We start from the raw sequence: 23,721 nt of genomic DNA, 5'->3' as shown, positions 1-23,721 counted from the left end.
AACTGTACATAGTGCTCCAGATGAAGTCTAACCTGGGCTTTGTATATCTTTGCAGCAAAATGCCCTCCCCTTCATATTCTAAAAGGTCACAGACTTGAAACATTAACAATGTTTCTCTCTACACATGTGCTGCCAGACTTGATGAGTATTTCTGGCACTTTCTGTTCTCATTTCAGAGTTCCAACATCTGCAGTATTTTGCTCTCATCCCACACTTATCGGTGTTAAAATCCATTTACCACAGTTTCACCCAGCTAATCTAACAATTTCACTTTGCAATTTTATGTTCCCGTCTACACTACTTACTATACACCACCAATATTTGAGTTATCGACAAACTTGAATACCTCCACGATGCAGTTTACCACCTAGATTATGCATTCAAGTTCTCGAGAGGCTACAATCCATGGCCTTCTGACTTAACATTGCTATGAACCAAGTCAGGTTGACAGTTAACAACTTTATTACTAAATATTTCAATACAAAAGAAATTTCCACAGGTACAACATATAATGGCAAACATATGCTAATGTCAGGAAATTTTCTAGGGTTAGGTAAAGCTACAAAGCAATTGATAATGACAAGTGCTACAATAGAACACAGGGTCTCAAACCTCATCTGTGCCTTTGTCACAGTTATTTGCCAAGCTTTACCTGCAGAAATAATTTATAGTGACCAAATAAGTAAACTTTTGTCTTTTCCTAATTTGAGTTTCAGGAATCATTATCAGAGTTTTGTGCATTACATTCCAAAATTCCATTTGCTTAGAATTAGAGCTACTGGTTTACAATGACTGGTTAAATGAAATTCAGTTTCTACAAATGGAATTTAAGGATTTACACAACCATTTTGTTTGTATCGCATTCCTTCAAAATTACCTATTGTTTATTTAACATATTGGATTTCACACAAACCTTGTTCATCCATAATTTTACTACTTTTTCTTTGATAGTTAAAGCATGTCTTACCAGAATATCAGGATGATTGTACACAGTGAGATTTTTGGGTACCAAGGACACGTCATCCACCAGCAATAAATCAATAGTAGCAGTTATTGGCAAAAACAAAACATCCTGCAGTGTAAAACAAGACACCCTATTGTGACATGGTTATACGCGTGAAATGGATTCATATAGATCTAAGTCAGTTGTTTCGCCAAGCGTAACATATTCTTATTGTAAACCAAAAATGCAAATATTTGTTTTTCTTTTATTCTTTCGATAATAAATGAAATGCTCATCTGATAATTTACCTTAAAAAAAAGTTATTCTTTAATCCCTGAGGTGAGATGAGAGTGGCTGCCCTTTTCATCAAGGCAACATTTGACCGAATGTGGCACCAACAGGCCCGAGTAAAATTGAAGCCCAATGGGAATCAGAGTAAATTGTCCACTTGCTGGAGTCATATCTAGCACAAAAGAAGGTGGTTGTGGTTTCTGGAGGCTAATCATCTTAGCCCCAGGACATCGCTGCAGGAATTTGTCAGGGCAGTGTCCTAGGCCCAACCACCTTCAGCTGCTGCATCAATTACCTTTGTCCCATTATAAGGTAAGAAGTGGGGACATTCAGTTCAGCGTTCAATTCCATTCACAACTCCTCAGATAATGAAGCAGTGCATGGCTGTATCTGGCAAGCACTAGACAACATTCAGGTTTGAAGCGATGTGGCAAGTAACATTCACACCACACAAATGGCAGGCAATGATCATCTCACCATCGCCCCTTGACATTCAACGGCATTACCATTGCTGAATGCATAACAATCAACATCCTGGGGGTCCCAATGATCAGAAACTTAACTGGATCAGCCACATACATACTTGAGGTTGGGAATTCTTCAGCTCAATCTCACCTCCTGACTCCCCAGAGCCTGTCCACCATCTACAAGACACTAGAGTGTGATGGAATACTCTCCACTTGCCTGGATGAGTGCAGCTCCGGTAACACTCAAGAAACTAGACACCATCCAGGACAAAGTAGCCCATGTGATTGGTACCCCATCCGCCACCTTAAACATTCACTCCCTCCACCACAGCTGCAACGTGGCTGCAGTGTTCATCCACAACATACACTGTAGCAAACTTGCCAAGGTTCCTTCGACAGCAACTTCAAAACCTGTGACCTCTACCACCCAGAAGAACAAGAGCAGCAGGCTCATGGGATCACCTCCACATGCAAGTTTCCCTCCAAGTCGCACACCATCCCAACTTGGAATTATATTATTGTTCCTTCATTGTTGCTGGGTCAAAATCCTGGAACTCCAGTCCTAACAGCAATGAGGGAGTACCTGCATAAGGGCAGCAATTCAAGAAGTCAGCTCACCACCACTTTCTCAAGGGCAGTTAGGAATGGGCAATAAATGCTGGCCTTGCCAGCAATGCCAACGTCCCATAAATGAATTTAAAAAAATTCCTGTTAAATAAAAACTTCACCGCTGCCTTATCAAAATACTCATGTGCCACTCAGAAACAAAGGACTGAATTTTGTATGGACCTCAAGACCAGGAATAGAGGCAGTGGGTGGGGCGGGGGCATAAAATTGGGATGGGAGACGTCAGACAGGAAGTCTGACATTGCAATGTCCCATCCAGATTTTGTGCATGGCGGCAAACATGGAGAGCGGAGATCTGAAATCAACGCGGTGGGCAGGCAATTGAGGTACTTAAAAGAGGCCAAATAACAGTGATTTTATTCTCAGTTTTAAATTTTATTAATGGCACACTGGAATCTCCGGGCTTCATAGCCTTCCCTAGTCGAGGGAAGTGACCTGGAGACCAGAGCTCATTATTGGCTGCAATGGGAGGCAACTGGGTGAGGCAGCATCTGCCAGGAAGGGTGAAGAAGGGAGGGCATTGAGCATCGTTTGAGGAATGGGGGCAAAGATCCCAGAACTGTGGGGGATGCCATTCCAATGGGGTAAAGGGCAACTGTCACTTTTTCAGAGATGACAAGTGGAAGGAAGGAGGGGGGCATCTGGCAGTGAAGGCCTTTTACTTAGGGAAAGGTTAACTATCAAGGGTCTTATTCATCCAGGCTTCAGGGACCCCATTGAAGAGGAAGTGCAGCAGAATGGAGGGGAGGTCCAGGCACCTACAGTGAAACTGCAGTGAGATTTGAGCCTACAGGAGTATCAGCTGCACCCTCCAAACAGCGATGAAGGCATCAAAGGGGAAAGACAGGTGGCTTCCCCATGCAGAAGGTGGTACCCTCCAGAGAGGGTCTACCGGTGGAGGCTTAACTACCCGCAGATGTCTGAGAAGCCGTGCCAACAAAGACTCCGCTTCTCCAGGGGACTTGGCAGAAGTCCAACGCCATAGGCGCTGAAAGTCACCGTAGCACTAAACATCTGCCATTCTACGGGATCCACTGGGGAACATGCGGGATCTCTCAGTCAGCAGCCCATCAGTGCAGCAAGGAGGTCAACAATGCCCTTTTCAGGAGGGCGGGTGACTATGTTTGCTTCCGCACGGATCCCAACTCTCAAGCTAAGAGGTCCATCGCTGGATTCCCCCAGGTGCAGGGTGTTATTGACTGCATGCATGTGGCCATCAAGGCTCCTGAATACCAGCTAGCAGCCTTTATCAACAGGAAGGGCTGCCACTCCCTTGATGTGCAACTGGCCTGCGACCACCATAAATGGATCCTGCACGCTTCTGTGGAAGCTGCCACATTTTGAGGCAGTCCCAGGTGCCAAAGCTTTTCCAGCCTTCTTTCCACCTTCAGGGATGGATCCTTGGAGACAAGGACTACCCACTGAGGACATGTCTATAGACACCTGCGAGGTGTCCTCGCACAGATGCAGAGCAGAGGTACAACACATGCCAAAGGACAACGCGAGCAACCATAGAGGTCATTGGTCTGAAGATGAGATTCAGGTGCCTAGATCAGTCTGGTGGAGCCCTTCATTAGACCCCGATGAGGGTCTCATGTATCATGATGGTCTGCTGTGCACTGCATAACCCGACAGAGGGAAGAGGTGATGAACAATGAGGAAAGAGAGGTGTGTACTGCCTCCTCGGACGATGAGGATGCAGAGCAGGAAACTGGCTAAGCATCACCAGATGAAGGATCCCAGGGACAACAGGATAGAGGCCATGAAATATATGCAAAGGAGGCTCGGGGTGCCCTTGTACATTCGCATTTCCTTTGATCCTTACTGCCAGTTGTACATTGACCAAAAGACTCATCTTTATGCACCCCTGTTGTCATCCTCTTTCCTTCAGGAAACAATCGCTCATTGATCAGTTGTGCAGCGCTCAGTTGGCAAGGCACTAGACTGGACCTCTTGCAGCATGATCCCTCGCCTTGAGCCTCTTCACAGAGGCAGGCTTGAAATGAAACGCCAAAGACCACACGGAATAGGAAGGAGATCTTGTCTGTTTGAAAAAATGTCTTTGCCGACAGTGACAACAAATGCTACCCTTTTGATGTACAATACACATTCAGTCATGAATACCCCATGCTTCTAGGTGCTCTTCTTAAGAACATAAGAACTAGGAGCAGGAGTAGGCCATTCAGCCCCTCAAGCCTTCCCCACCATTCAATAAGATCATGGCTGATCTATCTGTCCCAGGCCTCAACTCCTCTTTCGGGCCTGCTCCACCTAACCCTCGACTCCCCGAGATTTCAAAAATCTATCTCCTCCTTAAATACATTTAGTGACCTAGCCTCCACAACTCTCTGAGGCAGAGAATTCCAGAGATTCACCACCCTCAGAGAAGAAATTCCTTCGCATCTCAGTTTTAAATGTATGTCCCCTTATTCTGTAACTATGTCCCCTAGTTCGAGATGCCCCCACTGGTGGAAACATCTTCTCAACATCTACCCTGTCAAGCCCCCTTAAAATCTTATAGGTTTCTATAAGATCACCTCTCATTCTTCTAAACTCCAATGAATAAAGGCCTAACCTATCTAAATAATAATCTACCTTTTTAATCTTCCTACCAAAGTGGCTTACCTCACACTTTCCCACATGGAACACCATCTGCCAAGTTTTTGCCCACTCACTTAACCTATCTATATCCCTTTGCAGATTCTTTGTGTCCTCATCACAACATGCCTTCCCACCTACTTTTGTATCGTCAGCAAATTTGGATACACTACACTCTGTCTCTTCCTCTAAGTCATTAATATAGATAGTAAATAGTTGAGGCCCTAGGACTGATCATTGTGGCACCCCACTAGTAACAGCTTTCCAACCTGAAAAAGACCCATCGATCCTGACTCTCTGCCTTCTGTGTGTTAGCCAGTCCTCAATCCATGTCAACACATTACCCCAATACCCTGAGCTCTTATTTTGTGCAATAACCTTTTACGTGCACCTTATCAAACGCCTTCTGAAAATCCAAATACACTACATCTACTGGTTCCCCTTTATCCACTCTGCTGGTTATATCCTCAAAGAACTCCATCAGATTTGTCAAACATGATTTCCCTTTCATTAAACCATGTTGACTCTGTTTGATTGCATTATGTTTTTCTAAATGTCCTGCTATTTCTTCCTTAATAATGGACTCTAGCATTTTCCCAATGACTGATGTTAAGCTAACTGGTCTGTAGTTTCCTGCTTTCTGTTTCCCTCTTTTCTTGAATAGGGGTGTCACGTTAGCAATTTTCCAATCCACTGGTACCCCACCAGAATCCAAAGAGTTTTGGTATATTATGACCAATGCCTCCACTATCTCTGCAGCCACTTCTTTTAAAACCCTTGGATGCAGGCCATCAGGTCCTGGCGACTTGTCTGCCTTTAGTCCCATCAGTTGTTCAGCACCTTTTCCCTCGTGATAGAGATTGTTACAAGTTTCTCCCTCTCATTTACACCCTGTTCATCTATTATTGTTGGAATGTTTATAGTGCCCTCTACCGTGAAGACCAATGCAAAATATTGGTTTAAATTATCTGCCATTTCCCTTTTCCCGGTTATTAATTCCCCAGTCTCATCCTCCAAGGGTTCCACACTTACTTTAGCTACTCTCTTCCTTTTAATATACCCATAGAAGCTCTTACTGTTTGTTTTTATATTTCTTGCCAAATTACTCTCAATCAATTTTCTCCCTCTTTATTCGTTTTTTTAGTCATGCGCTGCTGGTTTCTAAAAAATTCCCAATCCTCTGGCCTACCACTGGTTTTTGCCGCATTGTTCGCCTTTGTTTTTGATTTGATACTCTCCCCAACTTCCCTTGTTATCCACAGGTGGTTCATTGTTCTCTGAGTCCTTCCTTCTGACCGGAATAAATGTTTGCTGAGTGTTATGAAATATCTGCTTAAAAGTCTACCACTGCTCATCTACTGACATCCCCTGTAGTCTAACTTCCCAGCCTGCTTTAGACAACACTTTCTTCATACCTCTGTAATCGCCCTAGTTTAAGTTGAAGACACTCGTTTGAGACCAGAGTTGCTCACCCTCAAACTGAATTTGAAATTCTACCACGTTATGATCGCTTCCCCCTAAAGGATCCTTAACCGAGATCTCTTATTAATCCTACCTCATTACACAATACCAAATCTAAAACAGCCTGTTCCCTGGTAGGTTCTGCAACTTATTCCTCTAAGTAACAATCCCTGAGGCACTCTACAAATTTGTCTTCCACGCTACCCTTGCCAATTTGATTTGTCCAGTCTATATGCAGATTAGAATGACCCATGATAATTGCAATGCCCTTATTACACGCCTCCATTATTTCCTGATTAATATCTTGTCCTACAGAGAGGCAACGCTTCGGGGGCCTATAAAGCACTCCCACCTGTAATGTCCTTCCCTTGCTATTCCTTATTTCCACCCTAACTGATTCTACATCACGATCTATTACACCTATATCATTACTCACAACTGCACTGATCCCTTCCCTTCCTTTAATAACAAAGCTACCCCACCTCCTTTTCCTTTCTGCCTATTCTTCCGGAACGTCGAATATCTTTGAACATTAAGATTCCAGTCCTGGTCATCCTGCAACCACGTCTCAATGATAGCTATCAAATGATATTCATTTATTTCAATCTGTGCCGTCAGCTCATCTATCTTGTTACAAATGCTACATGCATTCAGATAAAGAGCCATAAGCTTTGACTTTTTACCATTTATACCTACTCTGGTTCTAATTTCTGCTGTACTCTTATACTTGTATTCTCTGTCCCTTCCTGTCACTCTCTGATTAATGTATGCTCCTTCACTACCCTTCACCTCTGCTCTCTCGTTACTTTTCGACTTTTTAAACTTCCTTTCAATTGAACCCTCCCCTCCCACTATTTAGTTTAAAGCCTTATCTAAAACCTTAGTTATACGATTCGTTTGCATGCACTTCTACGAGGTGCTCCCCTTGTGCTGTCAGCTGAGGTGCAGGCAGGCTGCTGACCTTGCTGCTCATTGGCTAGGGATGACCTCGGCACTGGTCCTCTCGTTGCCTTATCCCTGGGCCTCCTGCATAGAAGCAGTAGCATCCTCTGTCGTCAGGGATGACAGCAGCCCTGGCATCACTGGCAGAAAAGCAGAGGTACTGCTGGCCGTGCCAGGTGCAGCCTGGGAGGAGCCTCCAGCAGCAGTGGGCAGCCACTCCTCCTCCCTTGCATGGCAAACGTGTGCCTCCCTGCAGACCTGAGAGGGTAGAGGACCTGGTGGTAACTCCAGGTCCCCTGTCCCTCTCTCACCTTGCCACTGCTGCCTTGAGCTTGAGATCTGCAACTCACCCTCCCACCCAGTTTTGGGTCATCTACAAATTTGGAGATATTACATTTAGTTCCCTCATCTAAATCATTAAAGTATGTTGCGAATAGCTGGGTTCCTAGCACCGATCCCTGCGGTACCCCACTAGTCACTGCCTGCCATTCGGAAAAAGACCCATTTATCCCTACTTTTTGTTTCCTGTCTGCCAACCAATTTTCTATCCATCGCAATACACTACCCCCAATCCCAAGCGCTTTTATTTTACATGCTAATCTCTTATGTGGGACTTTGTCGAAAGCCTTCTTAAAGTCCAAATAAACCACATCCACTGGCTCCCCCTCATCAACTCTACTAGTTACATCCTCGAAGAATTCTAGTAGATTTGTCAAGCATGATTTTCCTTTCGTAAATCCATGCTGACTCTGTCCAATTCTACCTCTATAATGCCCTGGTTAGACCACACTTGGAATATTGTGTTCAGTTCTGGTCGCCTCATTATAGGAAGGATGTGGAAGCTTTAGAGAAGGTGCAGAGATTTACCAGGATGCTGCCTGGACTGGAGGGCATGTCTTACGAAGAAAGGTTGAGGGTGCTAGGGCTTTTCTCATTGGAACGAAGAAGGATGAGAGGTGACTTGATAGAGGGGTACAAGATGATGAGAGGCATAGATAGAGTGGATAGCCAGAGACTTTTTCCCCAGGGCGGAAAGGGCTATCACCAGGGGGCATAATTTTAAGGTAATTGGAGGAAGGTTTAGGGGAGATGTCAGAGGTAGGTTCTTTACACAGAGAGTGGTGGGTGCGTGGAATGCACTGCCAGCGGTGGTAGCAGAAGCAGATACATTAGGGACATTTAAGCGACTCTTGGATAGGTACATGGATGATAGTAGAATGAAGGGTATGTAGGTAGTTTGATCTTAGAGTAGGTTAAAGGTTCGGCACAACATCGTGGGTCGAAGGGCCTGTACTTTTCTGTTCTATGTTCTACCGCTGTTCTCCAAGTGCTCTGCTATAAAATCTTTGATAATGGACTCTAGAATTTTCCCCACTACCGACGTCAGGCTGACTGGTCTATAATTCCCTGCTTTCTCTCTACCTCCCTTTTTAAATAGTGGCTCACCAATTAGCTCACCAATGCCCTGTATAGCTGGAGCATAAATTCCCTACTTTGGAATTCAATTCCCCTTGCAATAAACAATAATATTCTATTAGCCTTTTCAATTACTTGCTGTATCTGCATATTAACCTTTTGCGATTCATGCACTAGGACACCCAGATCCCTCTGCAATCTCTCACCATTTAGATAATATGCTTCTTTTTTATTCTTCCTGCCAAAATGGACAATTTCACATTTTCCCACATTATACTCCATTTACCAGATCTTTGCCCACTCACTTAACCTATCTATATTCCTTTGTAGCCTCCTTAAATGTCTTCTTCACAGTTTACTTTCCTACCCATCTTTGTGTCATCAGCAAATTTAGCAACCATACCTTCAGTCCCTTTATCCAAGTCATTTCTAAAATTGTAAAACGTTGAGGCCCCAGCACTGATCCCTGTGGCACACCACTTGTTACATCTTGCCAACCAGAAAATGACCCATTTATGCCCACTCTCTCTTTCCTGTTAGCTAACCAATCTTCTATCCATGTTACCCCCTACGTAATGAGCTTTTATTTGCTGCAATAACCTTTGATGTGGCACCTTATCAAATACCGTCTGGAAATCTAAGTACAGTGCATCCACCGGGTTCCCCTTTATCCACAGCACAGGTTGCTTCTTCAAAGAACCACAATAAATTGGTTAAACATAATTTCCCTTTCACAAAACCAATCTGACTCTGTCCTATTATCTTGAGTTTTTCTAAGTGCCCTGCTATCACATCTTTAGTAATAGTTTCTAACATTTTCTCTATGACATTTTTTCTTACTGATTTTATTCTCTCCCCACTATCTTGCTGGAGTACAGTGATGTGGTTGTCAGTTGCCCTCCAGCACCTTGCTCAAATAATCATTAACAATGCGTGAATTGTGACAATAAGTAGACTATTTGTTTGAAAGGAGCATCACACCCTAGCTTGTTCTCCCCTAATGTGATGTATACTTCCAGCAGAGGTTACTAGATAGTGAATAGAAGTGCAGAACTCTACATTAATTAGGCAACGTAATTTTAAAAGAATTGTCAAGTTTTATAGTCAAAGACATACATTAAAATTTTCAAAACTACTCAAGTTCACATAGTGATATGGATTCCCACTGTGAAAGTACAATTTAGTACCAGCAGAGAAACACTCTTTTCAAATTCTTCTGATATATCTATGACAGGATTGACCCCCCAAAAAAACACTGGTTTTACCCTACCATTTGACTGGAAATAATTTTTAAAAATGTATATTATTCAGATATTGAAATGCACCACTGGATTAACATAGTTCAAAATTACTTTATCATTAACTTACAATAGTGTTCTGGGTCATGTCAGCAACAGTCTTTTGATAACCAACCAAATATACTGAAATGGACACTGTTCCTTTCCTCTTGTAAACTATAACCATCCGATGACCTGTTGGTCAAAAAGATTTACTATGGTAAATCTTTGAATATAATATGCACACTTAGTTTGGGCTGAGAATCTTTGGAAAATGATTATAATAAACATCTACAACTTTTGATATTTTTTTCAACAGTATAACAGAATTGTTACAGTGCAGGAGGCCATTCAGCTCATCGTGTCCACACTGGCTCACTGAAAGAGCACTTCCCTCAGTTCTATTCCCCTGCCTTCTCGCCATGACCCTGCACATTCTTCCTTTTCATGTAACTGTCTAATTCCCTTTTGAATGCTTCAATTGAACCTGCCTCCACCGAGTTCTCAGGCAGCGCATTCTAGACTTTAACCACTCGCTGCGTGAAAAAGTTTTTCCTTGTGTCACTTTTGCTTCTCTTACCAAATACTTTAAATCTGTGCCCTCTCGTTCTTTATTCTTTCATGAGTGGGAACAGTTTCTCTCTATTTACTCTGACCAGACCCCTCATGATTTTGAATATCTCTAGCAAATCACCTCTCGGCCTTGCCTTCTCCAAAGAAAACAGTCCTAACTTCCCCAATCTATCTTCATAACTGAAATTCCTCATCCCTGGCACCATTCCCGTGAATCTTTTCACTTAAGCACATATACACCTAGGTCCCTCTGCTCCTGCGCCCCCTTTAGAATCGTACCCTTTATTCTCTATTGTCTCGCCATGTTCTTCCTACCAAAATGCATCACTTCACATTTCTCTGCATTGAACATCATCTGCCACCTCTCTGCCCATTCTACCAACTTGTTTATGTCCTTTTGAAGTTCTACAATATCCTCCTCACAGTTCACAATGCTTCCAAGTTTTGTATCATCTGCAAACTTTGAAATTGTGACCTGTACACCAAGGTCTAGGTCATTAATATACATCAAGAAAAGCAAGGGTCCCAACACTGAACCCTGGGGAACTCCATGACAAACCTTCCTTTAGCCCGAAAAACATCCATTAGCCACTACTCTTTGTTTCCTGTCACTCAGCCAATTTCGTATCCATTGCTACTATCCCTTTTATTCCATAAGCTGCAAGTTTGCTCACAAGTCTGTTGTGTGGCACTGAGGGTGGGAGGTGGGGATGCGAAGAAGAGTGCGTTAAAAATGTTAGATGGAGTGCTGACCCCATCAGCGGGTAGGCCACCTCTAGTCATCAACCGGGATATGGCCTCTGCAGGGGGCCCGACTACCAACTGGAAAATTCTAGTCGCCATTGGCCTTAATAGGCTCTTTAAGGGGCATAATTGGCTACTTGCTGCTTGCAGGCGGACACCCGCCTCCCCATCACCTCCCCTGCCACCAACCAGCCTCTTCGGAAATAGCCCCGGGGTGAGAACATGCCGGCAAACTGGGACACCTGCCATCAGTGGGAAATTTTGGGCCCATCTGCCTCTGTTCCTCCCTTCAGAGGCCTTCCAAAATTTGGCCCAATGAATTAGCACACCACCTCTTGCAGTTCTTTGGTCCTGGAATGGTGTTTATACCCAATAAAGCCTGTAACTGGATACAGATTCTGCTTCAGTCCTATAATAGCCAAACTGCCATTTCCGTGTGGATCCGAGGCCTTCTGACAGTGTGCTAATGAGACTGAGATCTCTTCAGAATATATTCAAATGAAAGAGGTTCTAATACCTGTGTGATTTGCAGTCCCAATGTTCCAAGGGTAATTCATGACAAAGTAAGAGGCATGCCTCTTGCCAGCATTAGCTGATGCTGGTAAAAATGCTTTAGATTAGAGCCTGTAACCTGAAGCTATAAAATGTGATTTTTGGAGTTACAAGTGAGCTTTTTGAATATTTTTCCTCGCTTTGTGCCTCAACAGTGTTGACCTTCCTTCTGACAGCCCAAAGACCTGTGATACCATTGGAAGCTTTTTCTCTACAACCAAAAATGCTCCATTAAATTTACAGTGTTTCCAATGGACATTCTCTTGTTCTCTATTTTAACAGACTAGGAGCAGAAACTATACAGAATGGAGGAAATGAGAGTGAGTCAGTATTTAAAAAGCTCTGCCCCACAACAAGAACTTACAGTCCATGCAGATCTCACAAAGATTTCTGTTATGATCTCTATATGAAAAGAATGTGCCTCACTAAAGAGATTATAGGAGATTACATTTTATGCAGCTGTCCTTTACTCACTGCATTTTGTAGGAGAAATAATCAATTTGCAACTATCCTCCACTCACTGCACTTTGCTAGAGAAAATCTGCCTGCTTTTATCAGGTGATGTTGCTACAGTTTAAGTCACGAAATCTGTCTGCTGTACTTCGTAGACTGTTTTTCAATAGACTCTGTTGACTGTTTTCTGTAGTTCTCTACTTAAACAGACTCTGTTTGCTGAGTAAATAGACTTTGTTTGCTGTAAAATAGACTATTTGCTGTAAGTCCCACCCTACTTCCAACTCAGTGGCTGACACAATGCAACTCATTGTTTGACACAGTGGTGTCCATAGGCACTCTGGTATCCCACTACAATCTTTCACATTATTTTTATATTTTAGGGTATTTGTATTCAGTATACATCACCATGTAACCTCTTCTGTCCACTCCCATCATCTCTTAAGAACATTTCCATTTGTATCGTTGGATGAAAACTGCCCAGAGATATGTTGGATGATTTCCAGTTAATTTGCAGTGAGGTAAAGTTATCAAATTTCCGTCCATATTGATCATATGCTGTCAGCTCCAAAATGGTGTTCCTGCAGTAAGAAACGGGTACCTAATCAAACAAAAAACCCCACAAAAATAAATATAAAGAAAGAGTTACAGTAGTTTAATGTATTTTTGAAATGAACAGTATTAAAGTTGATTATCTAGAATGTCTCTAAGAGTTAAAGAAATACATTTCTTACAATTGTAAGAAATCGTAAAGCTAAAATATTGGACAGAATAAAACCTCTTGGCAGTTTTGTAAAACTATATAATCAACAATTCTTGATTTCTGTGAATCTACTTAGATAGCCTTTTTGATTGATCACAAAGTAATTTCCTAATTTTACTAATAAATGTACAATACTTAAAAAGTCATTGTATGCAAATGTTGTGGCAGCATTGCATGCTGTTAAATAAAAAATACAGCTGCTGAATTAAAACTACTGAATTTTTGGCAGTACAGCATAATAATTCTGAGTAGTGAAGCTTCAATCGCTTTGAATTCCTACTGCAGTGAATGGAAATTAAGTGAAGTAATGCTGACATGAAAATGAGAACATTGAAACAAAACCTTTGGCAATTTCAGTTAAACAGTAAAGCCGAGTCATAAACTGTACAATGTTTTCCTTAAAGTTTTTCTATTTTCCTACCATAATTTCAGGTTGAAAACAATCAAAACTGCACTAACTGCAACTTTCCTGAAATCAATTTATACAATAATCCAATATATTTTCAAAATATAAAGATATATAGAACAGTCGGGCCTGTTTTGGGCTGCAAATTCTTTGCAATACAGTAATAGATTTAAATTTAAATTGTTTGCCTGAAAACTTTCCTTTCCATTGTGTTGGTTATAAAGGCTTGTGTTTTATTTTAGATCATTGTTTTTCGCCACCAAATATATTTGAATTATATAAACAAAATTCTGTTGAATCTTACCAACTGTTTGTTGTGCTGTAACAGAGGGCACGGAAGACCAAGTTCACGCGACTTGTAAACAGGAGCCAAAGTGACACTAGTAGGCACAGCACAGACAAACTTCACTTTAATAGGCTCAATGGCTGGATAGCGGTTCAGTAAGCTTGGCTGATTACCAACTTTAAATGTCAAAAACTGAGAAAAGATTGAAATGACAATATTCAGAGACCAATTATGCTCGGGATTTATTTTTAATTTTGAAAAAATAGTCTACACTATAAATGTATTCACTTTATCCAGCAAAAATGACCCAGGAAACAAAGGGGTTAGCGTCTTTCTATGGTCTATAAAAAGCTCAAAGCTGAAAAGTTGATTGAACTGCAGTTCCAGTTTATCTTTAAAACAAAACTTTGAACTGTTGCATTCACAAGTTGTAAGGAAGGGTGAAGAATGAAACAAATGGAAACAGAAATCCCAACTAAATAAGCAAGGGCCAATACAAGATCAAATAAAAAATACACTATACTCCACATAAACTACAAAATACCACCATTCCCTGCCAGATAACTGCTGGAGGAAGTATAGCCAGGCAAGCTTCTATATGCATGCTGATCATGCCTCTGCATCAACCATTCTGAACAGTGGACCAGGAAGCTGTAAGGATCATAACTGGGTTCACAATAAATAGAGAATGCTGGAAATATACTGAAGGTCTGATAGTATCTGAAAGGCAAAAGACAAGAATATGTTTTGGGTTGAGAACAGAACAAGAACTAGCTCCATTGAAGAAATGTTTTCTCTCAAAGGGTCGTGAGTCTTCACTACTCTCTTCCTCAAAAGGTGGTGGAAGCAGAATCTTGGAATATTTTTAAGGCAGAGGTAGATAAGCAAGGGGCTGAAAGGTTATCGGGGGTAGGCAGGAATGTGCAGTCGAGGTTACAATCAGAACAGCTATGATCTGGTTGAATGGTGGAGCAGGCTCAAGGGGCCAAGTGGCCTAACTCGTATGTTCCAAATTATTAACCTTTTCCATGAAGCCCACCATCTACTCCCTCAACCTCACCCCCTCTCAACACTATTATCTTCTTGATGGCTCATGTTTTTTCCTATCCTATGCCATTATCTTCACCCATTTCAAAACCATAACATAACCTCCTTCGTATAAAGCTTACCCATAACCAGTCTAATTTCTATAATTGCCACTCATCTCCTAGTTTCTTTTTCTCCCCACAATTCTTCAACATGCAAATGGGTGGCAACAACACGTTCACTTCTTTCATCACCAGCTGTTTGATTCCCTTCAATACATTGTCACCTTACTTTCAACACCGTACTGCCAAAGTCAAGGTCGACACTAACATCCTGTGTGACAATGACTGTGATTCAGTGCCCCTTGTTCCTTACATGACCTTTTTTTGTTGCCTTTGATCCCACTGATCAGTCTGTTCTCATCCACTGCTTATTTCCTGTGGTCCATTTCTTGGTCCTATTTGTCCCAACAAAGCCACAAAACATCAAAATGTTTCTGCCTTCATATATCTTCTACACTGTGCCCTAGTTCTCCATACTTGGTCCCATCCTGTTGATCACATACATGCCACTGCTCAGCACAGTACCATGTCACCTTCCATATGGATGCTGATGACATTCAAAACAACTCTGCCATGTCCACTGATATCAGGGCTGTTATACTTTCTGACTGCCTGTTCAACACTAAATCAAGCAAGACTTAAAATTTTCCTCAAGGCAATTTCTCCCCACTGGATTTCTCTTACTTGGTTTCTACTTCATCACTTTTCGAAACACTTACGTTCTTTTATGTGAAGAGCATTACATTAATCCATGTTTTGTTGAGGATTAGGGAATGGCAGGCAATATGGAAGCTTGTGCAAAACATCAATACCACCTCTAAACATACCAATGGAGGATCGAAAGTCTTCCAGAGACAGGAAAGGTTATTTGTTCAACTACCAAATTAACCCCTTATAAACAAATGAACTCCCTTAAATCATAAATGTACGTGGCCCTCAGTGCACGCACACTCTGGCAACAAACGTGATGCACAATTATTCTCCCACAAGCACCACGTGATCAACATGTACAAACTCTCAATGTTTCTTTGTATGTCAAATTTAGAAATTAGCATGACCAACAGCTTTGTTTGTAAAATTATGAGGTTCAATTTTTATTTGACAATCTAAGTTCTTGCGTTGGTAAGATTCATTCAATAATACTGGAAAACCGGATTTTACACCACTCCTGCAAAACGACTTACCTGCTCTCCTAAAGTTACACAAATAACTCTAAACCCATGGTGATTTTTCTTTTTTACCAATGGGGCTCGTTGTTGTTTGATGATTATTGCTTCCCCCTTTTCACCACTCAAATCTGTGAAGAATCCTGATGGCTCCAATACCCAAGGTCGAGGACCTCCTTCGAACAGCATTTCTTTTGAAGAAGTCAATGCGACTATAGCAACAGCAACTGGATCAATAGCCTGGCATTAGGAGCAGAATAGTAAACATCCTTGAACTATTCTCTTTGGATGAAATCTAAAGTATTAATAAAAACAGACTCACTGTTCTTGTTAGTAGAATCTTTATCAAAATAATTTCTAAAATTGCGTCATATGATTTGCCTGAAGTAGCATTTGGCACACATTGTAGAAATAAATTTTGAAAATCATACCGCCGAACTGTCACAATAAACAGCATCACTGGGGTAAGCAACAATGGAGGGCTGATTTTCTGGTTAACAGACAACATTTTGGCTATCCAAGCATTACCCTCTGTTGCAACAAACAGCAGGTTAAGAAGTAATAAAACAATTTATTTTATTTAGAGATACAGCACTGAAACAGGCCCTTCGGCCCACCGAGTCTGTGCCGACCAAGAACCACCCATTTAGACTAACCCTACAGTAATCCCATATTCCCTACCACCTACCTACACTAGGTGCAATTTACAATGGCCAATTTACCTAACACCTGCAAGTCTTTGGCGGTGGGAGGAAACCGGAGCACCCGGTGAAAACCCACGTGGTCACAGGGAGAACTTGCAAACTCTGCACAGGCAGTACCCAGAATTGAACCCGTGTCCCTGGAGCTGTGAGGCTGCGGTGCTAACCACTGCGCCACCCTTTTTTTTATACCCCTTCCCATCTTCCCCATACAAATCGTACAGTGTTGACCCCTTACCCTCTTCCCGACACATATCATGCAGAGTTGTCCCCTTCCCCATACAAATCCTGCAGAGTTAATTTCCCTGTTATAAAAACACATTTTTCTCGTTTTTCTCAATTGTCTATCCTTCCTTCATTCTCTACTGAAGCCATTGACTCCTTGCCGGATACAGTTTCAGATGCACCAGTTACCCTTTGGTACTTTGCCGATGTGGTTATTCTTTATAATCCCAGTTAGAATTGGCAGACTACTGGACCAAAGGGGATACTGGGATTGGAAGCCCTGGATGATTTTCCCTAACTGTAGTGTCTCTTGGTTGAGAACAGCTAACAGCACAGACCATTCTGGTCTGTACAGCTGACTAATCATTGCCATTTAGCTGAACTACTGGGGACCTATATGTTATTTTTTCATGGCTAAGTTAAGTATCATAGAAGTATTTTGGCGTTGTGTTTAATGGTAAGACTAATACAGCCCCTCTCCCATACCATAGATGGAAGGATAATAAATAAACCCCCCTCCTGCATGACAATGGAATTTATAGCATAGATGTTAATAATAAACAAATTTACTTGAAAAAAACATTTTGGGTTTAAAAACCTGCACCAATATTAGGTTTTTAAAAGGCTCGAGAACAAGACACAAAATGTACAAAACATTAGTGGTTTACAAATAAACTGGAAAAAAATTATCCATTCAGACCATATGACACTAATGACCATGATTACACTAATTAATATTTCACAAGACTCGAGAATATGAAGTTAAACAGATATAAAAAAAATTCAAATAAATACATACAGTCAAGTACTCTACAAAACAATCTTCAAAAGCACAGAACAGGAAATACTGAATGTGGAGTGAGGTTTTAAAATGGTAATTTTTTACACTCACGTTAATTTACCTTTCTTCATTCATCATATTCCCATGCTCTGATCCCAAAAATGCATATTTGATTGTATCATTAGCTTTCTGGGGTCTTTATCTGCATTTCAGTGTTAATTCTTGTCTGGACCACTGACTCAGAAGAGCTAAGAGTGCCATTGTCTTCCAATTTAGTTCTTGCAATCTATGGTATCGACAGGGCTTAAACAGAAGCAAAAGGTGTGCGAGACAATGCTGAATGATAGATTTAAAGAATCATAGAATTTTCCAGATACTTTTCATGGTTGGGATTTTCCACTTACAGGCATGTGAAAGAAATAATAACTGTTTAAAAGAACTGGACTTCAGCCTTCCAGTCAAAATTATTAATTTGTTTTCTTAGGACTAAGGATAACATATTAGGTCAGTTTTATTAGTCCTCTCACTTTGCACTGCATGAAATGTCAACAGACAGAAGCTGTGGGCACTGGTCCCATGATTTTACAATTTATGCCTGTTGCATGCAAGCCATCATGATGCTTGCAATGATTTGGAAAAATCAACTATAGTTTGTCAACTCCCTGTCCAATTCTGTCTACATCTACATGCAGGAATTTGGTTTAAATGTGTCCTTCAGATAGGGATGTAACCTCTCTGTAGAGATTGGTGTCACCAGCAAAAAAATTACTTTTGTTGATATCCATCACGTTGTAAACAAGAAACGCTGCAGCTAAGAATATTTTCCCAATGGACTCTTGTTTGGGAATGTGGCAAGGTGAATGACCATTTATAACGGATTCAATGTTTGTGTGTTCTTGGAGCAGACTGAGGATACAGCAGATCAGATATGTCAAAAGGAGCCAGCATGCCACACTCTATTTAAAGCTCTAGAAGCTTTTATCCTTGTAACTCTGTACTGAGCAGTGAGACGCCAGTCCATTTCTACAGCACAAAGCTGAGTTTGGAAAGCTGCCCTTGGCTAACCAGCCTTTCTTCAGCTTGACAAAAAAAGCATAACTTAAACATGGATCCTCAATGTGAATGTTCTTATTTTGGTAAATCTGACAAGGATAAAGGGGAAGAAATTGCTCCCAAGATGTAAACTGGAGAATTTCTTTTTTATTGTAATTAACAATGCGCTAGTACTAAAACTGCACACTCCCAGACATTTCAAAGCTGCAATTATTTTTATGGATCATTAACTGTAAAGCAAAACAGGAACATACCCATTATTTTTAGTAGAAGAAGAATTTCTGGCCCCAGAATTCAACTAAATTGATTTTCTTGGCTTTCTGCAATGAGTTCTTTGCTTGAATTCCAGCCACCACTGGCTGAATCCAGATTGACATAAGCTGAAATCTTTTATATTTCTTCTCACAATCTATCAAGAGAACTCAAAACATGGAATCATGTTCAAGGTGAAGGTCAGTGATATTGTTTCAAAGGTTTCCATTTTTGTTAAAAATGGAAATTCTATATTTTAAAAAACTGAAAAGGATCTCATGGATGCTGGAATCTTGAAGCTAAACTTTGGGTGTGTTTTTTTAAAAAAAGGAATGTCAACAGAAGGTTAACCAGTAAACAAGTGTTTACTGGAAAGCAGATGTTTGTAAAGAACCCAGCAGGGGGTTTGACTTGAGAGCTATTCGTCTTTTGACAAGTCAGGATTTATGATTGTCATAGGACTTGCCTCTGCAAAGTTTTTTGTTTAATTTTGAACTGCTAAAAACGCCAGCTGGTTTGGATAGAAACAGGCAGTTGGAGTTTGCTGATTGACCTGCTAGGAGGACAGAAGATCCAGCCACTGATATCTCTCTCTCTTTGAAGACTCCCTGCATCTTTGAAGAATCCCTGCTCTTGAAAAGCAAATTCAGCACCAAGTTGTACTGCTGTCTCCTGTATTTTGAAGAAATCCTGAATGGTTGCAGAAACCTTGCATCAAATGTGTGAGAAATGAAACTTTTGTTGCTGTACACCTGATGTAAGACCTATGTGAAGCCTTCTGGAGCTGCATTTCTTGAAAGTCTACCCAAACTGTTAATCAACATTGCCTAGAAAGATTCCTAGTGGCAATCACCTATTCGCCTTTGGGACAACTCGCCAAAAAAGAGGACTTCCATTTCTTCTCTTTAGTGTGTCTTTTTTAGTCCATTTCTTTGTAACAGCTGGAACAAAAATCCCTTTCTTTTCCTGTTAACCAGTTGTATATGTGAGTGTGAGAGGGCTAGGATAAAAAATAAGGGCCTTTAATATTTCAATTCGTGCATGTTTTACTTTGTTATTGGTTAATAATAACATTGGTTTATAATAAATGGATAATTTTTTTGTTGTTTATTAAAGAAACCTGGTTGGTGTGCATTATTCTGGGGACAAATAGAGTATCTGATTGACGAGTAAGTGGAAAAATTTAAATATATGCTGTAACCTGTGGAGAAGTGGGACTGAATTAACAGTGGACTCCTCCCGCCTCAGTCGTAACAATATGGAGAACAAACTTCTACATTAAATGCAGAATTTAAAATCGAAAAAACTAGCTTTTTGGAATCTGTGGGGTGTTGAGAAAAATGAGAAATTTACGTATAAGGAGCAAAAACAAATGCTATACATTCTTCCATGGTACAGCACATACATACAGTAAATGGCATAGGAGAAAAACAACTTAAATCAAATATTTTCACATAATATAAAATGGGAACGATCAAGTGGTTCTGTTTGAAAGATGCTTGATGAGAAAGGACTTATTCTGGCTGGACAGGCAACCTATCCAGAGTATGTAGGAAATGACAAATGAAATATGTACTAGCACCAGCTAACTATCATCTTAAAAGACAACCATATAAAGCCAGTGTACCCAATTAAACTTTGCTTTGATATAATAATATCAATGTTGAATGCAATATTATGGTTTGGTGATAAATTCCATCATAGTTGTGTCATAGATGCTTACTCTCAATCGATGGTAAGAAGCAATGGTGACACTGCTGCTAAAATGGACCTCCAGAAATCCAGCACCAGCCGTTAGTAGCGTATGCCCTGGTGTCTCTGCTTGAACGTATATCCCAGTACAGTGTGCAACATCCGGCTCTAATCTTCCTGGTAGAAAATAATTGACAAAGTTGTCAATTCGTGTTAAGACTTTGATTTACTAAAGGTATGACCAAGCAAGTGTACAATTATGCGAATACTGTACAATATTAAATATTATGCAGTAAAGTATTGTACTTGGCTGTGTGTATTTACTTGTTTTTTTTTATCTATTCAACTTCAGATTCTTGAGTCTTGTGAAATATTAATTAGTGTAATCCGTGAAATATTAATTAGTGTAATCATGGTCATTAGAGTCATATGGTCTGAATGGATAATGCTTTTTCCAGTTTATATGTAAACCAGTTATGTTTTATGCATAATTTTGTGTCTTGTTCTCGAGCCTTTTAAAAACCGAATATTGATGCAGATTCTTAAATAGTATCAAAATATTCTGGTATCAATGCTTGCTCATTATGGCATGAAAACACTGTTTAACTGCCTTCAGTATTTTTTGGTTTCAATATTCTTTATAGTTGACCTAAAACTTGATTGTGTGTAAAGATGCATTAACGCACTTGTGTAAATTCTTCACAGCACCATAGAAATTATTAGCAGGTCCTTGAAGGTTACGTAGCTGATAAACAACAGCACAGGCACTAACAAAGCCCATAATTAACCTATTTTTAAAAAACTGTCATTGTTACAACAGACTTTCCTTGGTAAACCGTAGACCCTTTTAAAAAAAATTAGCCTGCTTCCATTTTTAATGGCTAAATTGTGTAACTATCCTGGAAGAATTTTTTGAGGAGGTCATTGTGGTACATATGGGACTGTTAATGCATTTATTTATATGCACTACCAGAAGGCATTCAATAAGGTTCCACACAAGAAACTTGGGAAAAATAGAAGCGCATGGAATTGGAGGCAACCATTGGAAATGGTTTGGGAATTGGTTGGGAGACAGAGCGTAGTCTACATGGATATGCACTAAAAATGCCAGGATATGGCTCCTGTTGTCCCTCAGGGTTCTGTACTGAGACCTCATTTTCTCAGTATATTTATAAATGACTTAGAGGAAGAAATAGACAGCTATGTATCCAAGTTTGTTGACAATACTAAGTTATGTGGCACAGTAATATAAATGGGAGCAGTAAGTTGCAAAAGGGTAACTGCGAGATTAACTGAGTGGGCAAAACTGTGGCAGACAGACTTCAATGTAGGGAAGTGTGCAGTCATCAACCCTGGACCCAAGATAGATAGATATTTTTGAAACAGTGAGAAGCTGGGAGCTGTGGGCGAGTAGAAAGATTTTTTTAAAAATTAGTTCAAGGGATGTGAGCATCGCTGGCAAGGCCAGCATTTGTTGAACACCCCTAATTGCCCGAGAGTACATATAGGCACAGAGTGCTGTTAGGGGAGGAGTTCCAGGATTTTGACCCAACAATAGTGAAGAAACGACAATATAGTTCTATGTTAGGAAGGTGTGTGGCTTGGAGGGGAACATGCAGTGATGGTGTTCCCATGCACCTGTTGCCCTTGTCCTTCCAGGTGGTAGGGTCACGGGTTTGTAAGGTGCTTTAGAAAGAGGCTCGGCGAATTGCTGCAGTGCATTTTGTAGATGGTACACACTGCTGCCACTGTGCGTTGGTGGTGGAGGAAGTGAATGTTTATGGTGGTCCATGTGCAGAAATTATTAAAAACAGTGGACAGGTATCTCAAGGGGGCTGAAATTCAAAGGGTGGAAGTTATGCTACAAAAAATATTCATCAGGGAGATAGTACAGGTAGACATGGCATTAAGCTGATTAATGACGTAAGTGCATTTAAAATAAAAAAGGGATGTACTGAATAATCTAGCTAAACTCAAAGAGGATAATGCCCCTGGTTTGGATGGATTCCATCATGCTTTTTAAAAGAATCTAGGGAAGAGATAGCAACGGCATTACTACACATATTTAATAATTTGTTTGAAAAAAGTTAAGTGCCAGAGGATTGGTGTATAGCTAACATAATTCCTATATTTATAGTCTGTAACCTCACGGCCCGGCATATCCCCCACTCTACCATTACCATCAAGCTGGTAGACCAACCCTGGTTCAATGAAGAGTGCAGGAGAGCATGCCAGGAGCAGCACCAAGCATACCTCAAAATGAGGTGTCAACTTGGTGAAGCTACAACCCAGGACTACTTGCATGCCAAACTGCGTAAGCAGCAAGTGATAGACAGAGCTAAGAGATCCCATAACCAACAGATCAAATCTAAGCTCTGCAGTCCTGCCACATCCAGTTGTGAATGGTGGTGGACAATTAAACAACTAACTGGAGGAGGTGGCTCCACAAATATCCACAACCTCAATCATGGGGGAGCCCAGCACATCAGTGCAAAAAATAAGGCTGAAGCATCTGCAACAATCTTCATCCAGAAGTGCTGAGTTGATGATCCATCTCAGCCTCCTCCTGAAGTCTCCAGCATCACAGATGCCAGTCTTCAGCCAATTCAATTCACTCCGCATGTGATCAAGAAACGACTGAAGGCACTGGATGCTGCAAAGGCTATGGGCCCTGACAATATTCCGGTAATAGTTCTGAAGGTCTGTGCTCCAGAACTCGTCATGCCCCTAGCCAAGCTGTTCCAGTACAGCTACAACATGGGCATTTACCCGGCAATGTGAAAAATTGCCCAGGTATATCCTGTACCCAAAAAACAGGACGAATCCAACCCAGCCAATTATCGTCCCATCAGTCTACTTTCAATCATCAGTAAAGAGATAGCAGGTATCGTCTACAGTGCTATCAAGCAGCACTTGCTTAGCAATAACCTGCTCACTGAGTTTGGGTTCCACCAGGGCCACTCA

General features: G+C 41.0%; 1 protein-coding gene across 1 annotated transcript in view; it reads right to left on the bottom strand.

The window, feature by feature from the left end:
• The window catches only part of LOC137346445 (nuclear pore membrane glycoprotein 210-like), a 163,191-nt gene that overhangs the window by 78,832 nt on the left and 60,638 nt on the right, over nucleotides 1-23,721 (bottom strand). The window contains exons 26-31 of the mRNA XM_068009894.1: nucleotides 20,789-20,934; nucleotides 16,072-16,293; nucleotides 13,818-13,991; nucleotides 12,753-12,945; nucleotides 10,114-10,217; nucleotides 968-1,072 (exon numbers count right to left, since the gene is read on the bottom strand). Coding sequence (XP_067865995.1) covers nucleotides 968-1,072; nucleotides 10,114-10,217; nucleotides 12,753-12,945; nucleotides 13,818-13,991; nucleotides 16,072-16,293; nucleotides 20,789-20,934 — 944 coding nt within the window. The remainder of the gene's footprint in view (nucleotides 1-967; nucleotides 1,073-10,113; nucleotides 10,218-12,752; nucleotides 12,946-13,817; nucleotides 13,992-16,071; nucleotides 16,294-20,788; nucleotides 20,935-23,721) is intronic.

This window comes from Heterodontus francisci, chromosome 30, assembly GCF_036365525.1.
Source record: "Heterodontus francisci isolate sHetFra1 chromosome 30, sHetFra1.hap1, whole genome shotgun sequence".
Classification (NCBI taxonomy): Eukaryota; Metazoa; Chordata; class Chondrichthyes; order Heterodontiformes; family Heterodontidae; genus Heterodontus; species Heterodontus francisci.
The sequence above is the reverse complement of the archived record's forward strand: the minus strand, read 5'-3'. Positions and strand labels throughout refer to the sequence as shown.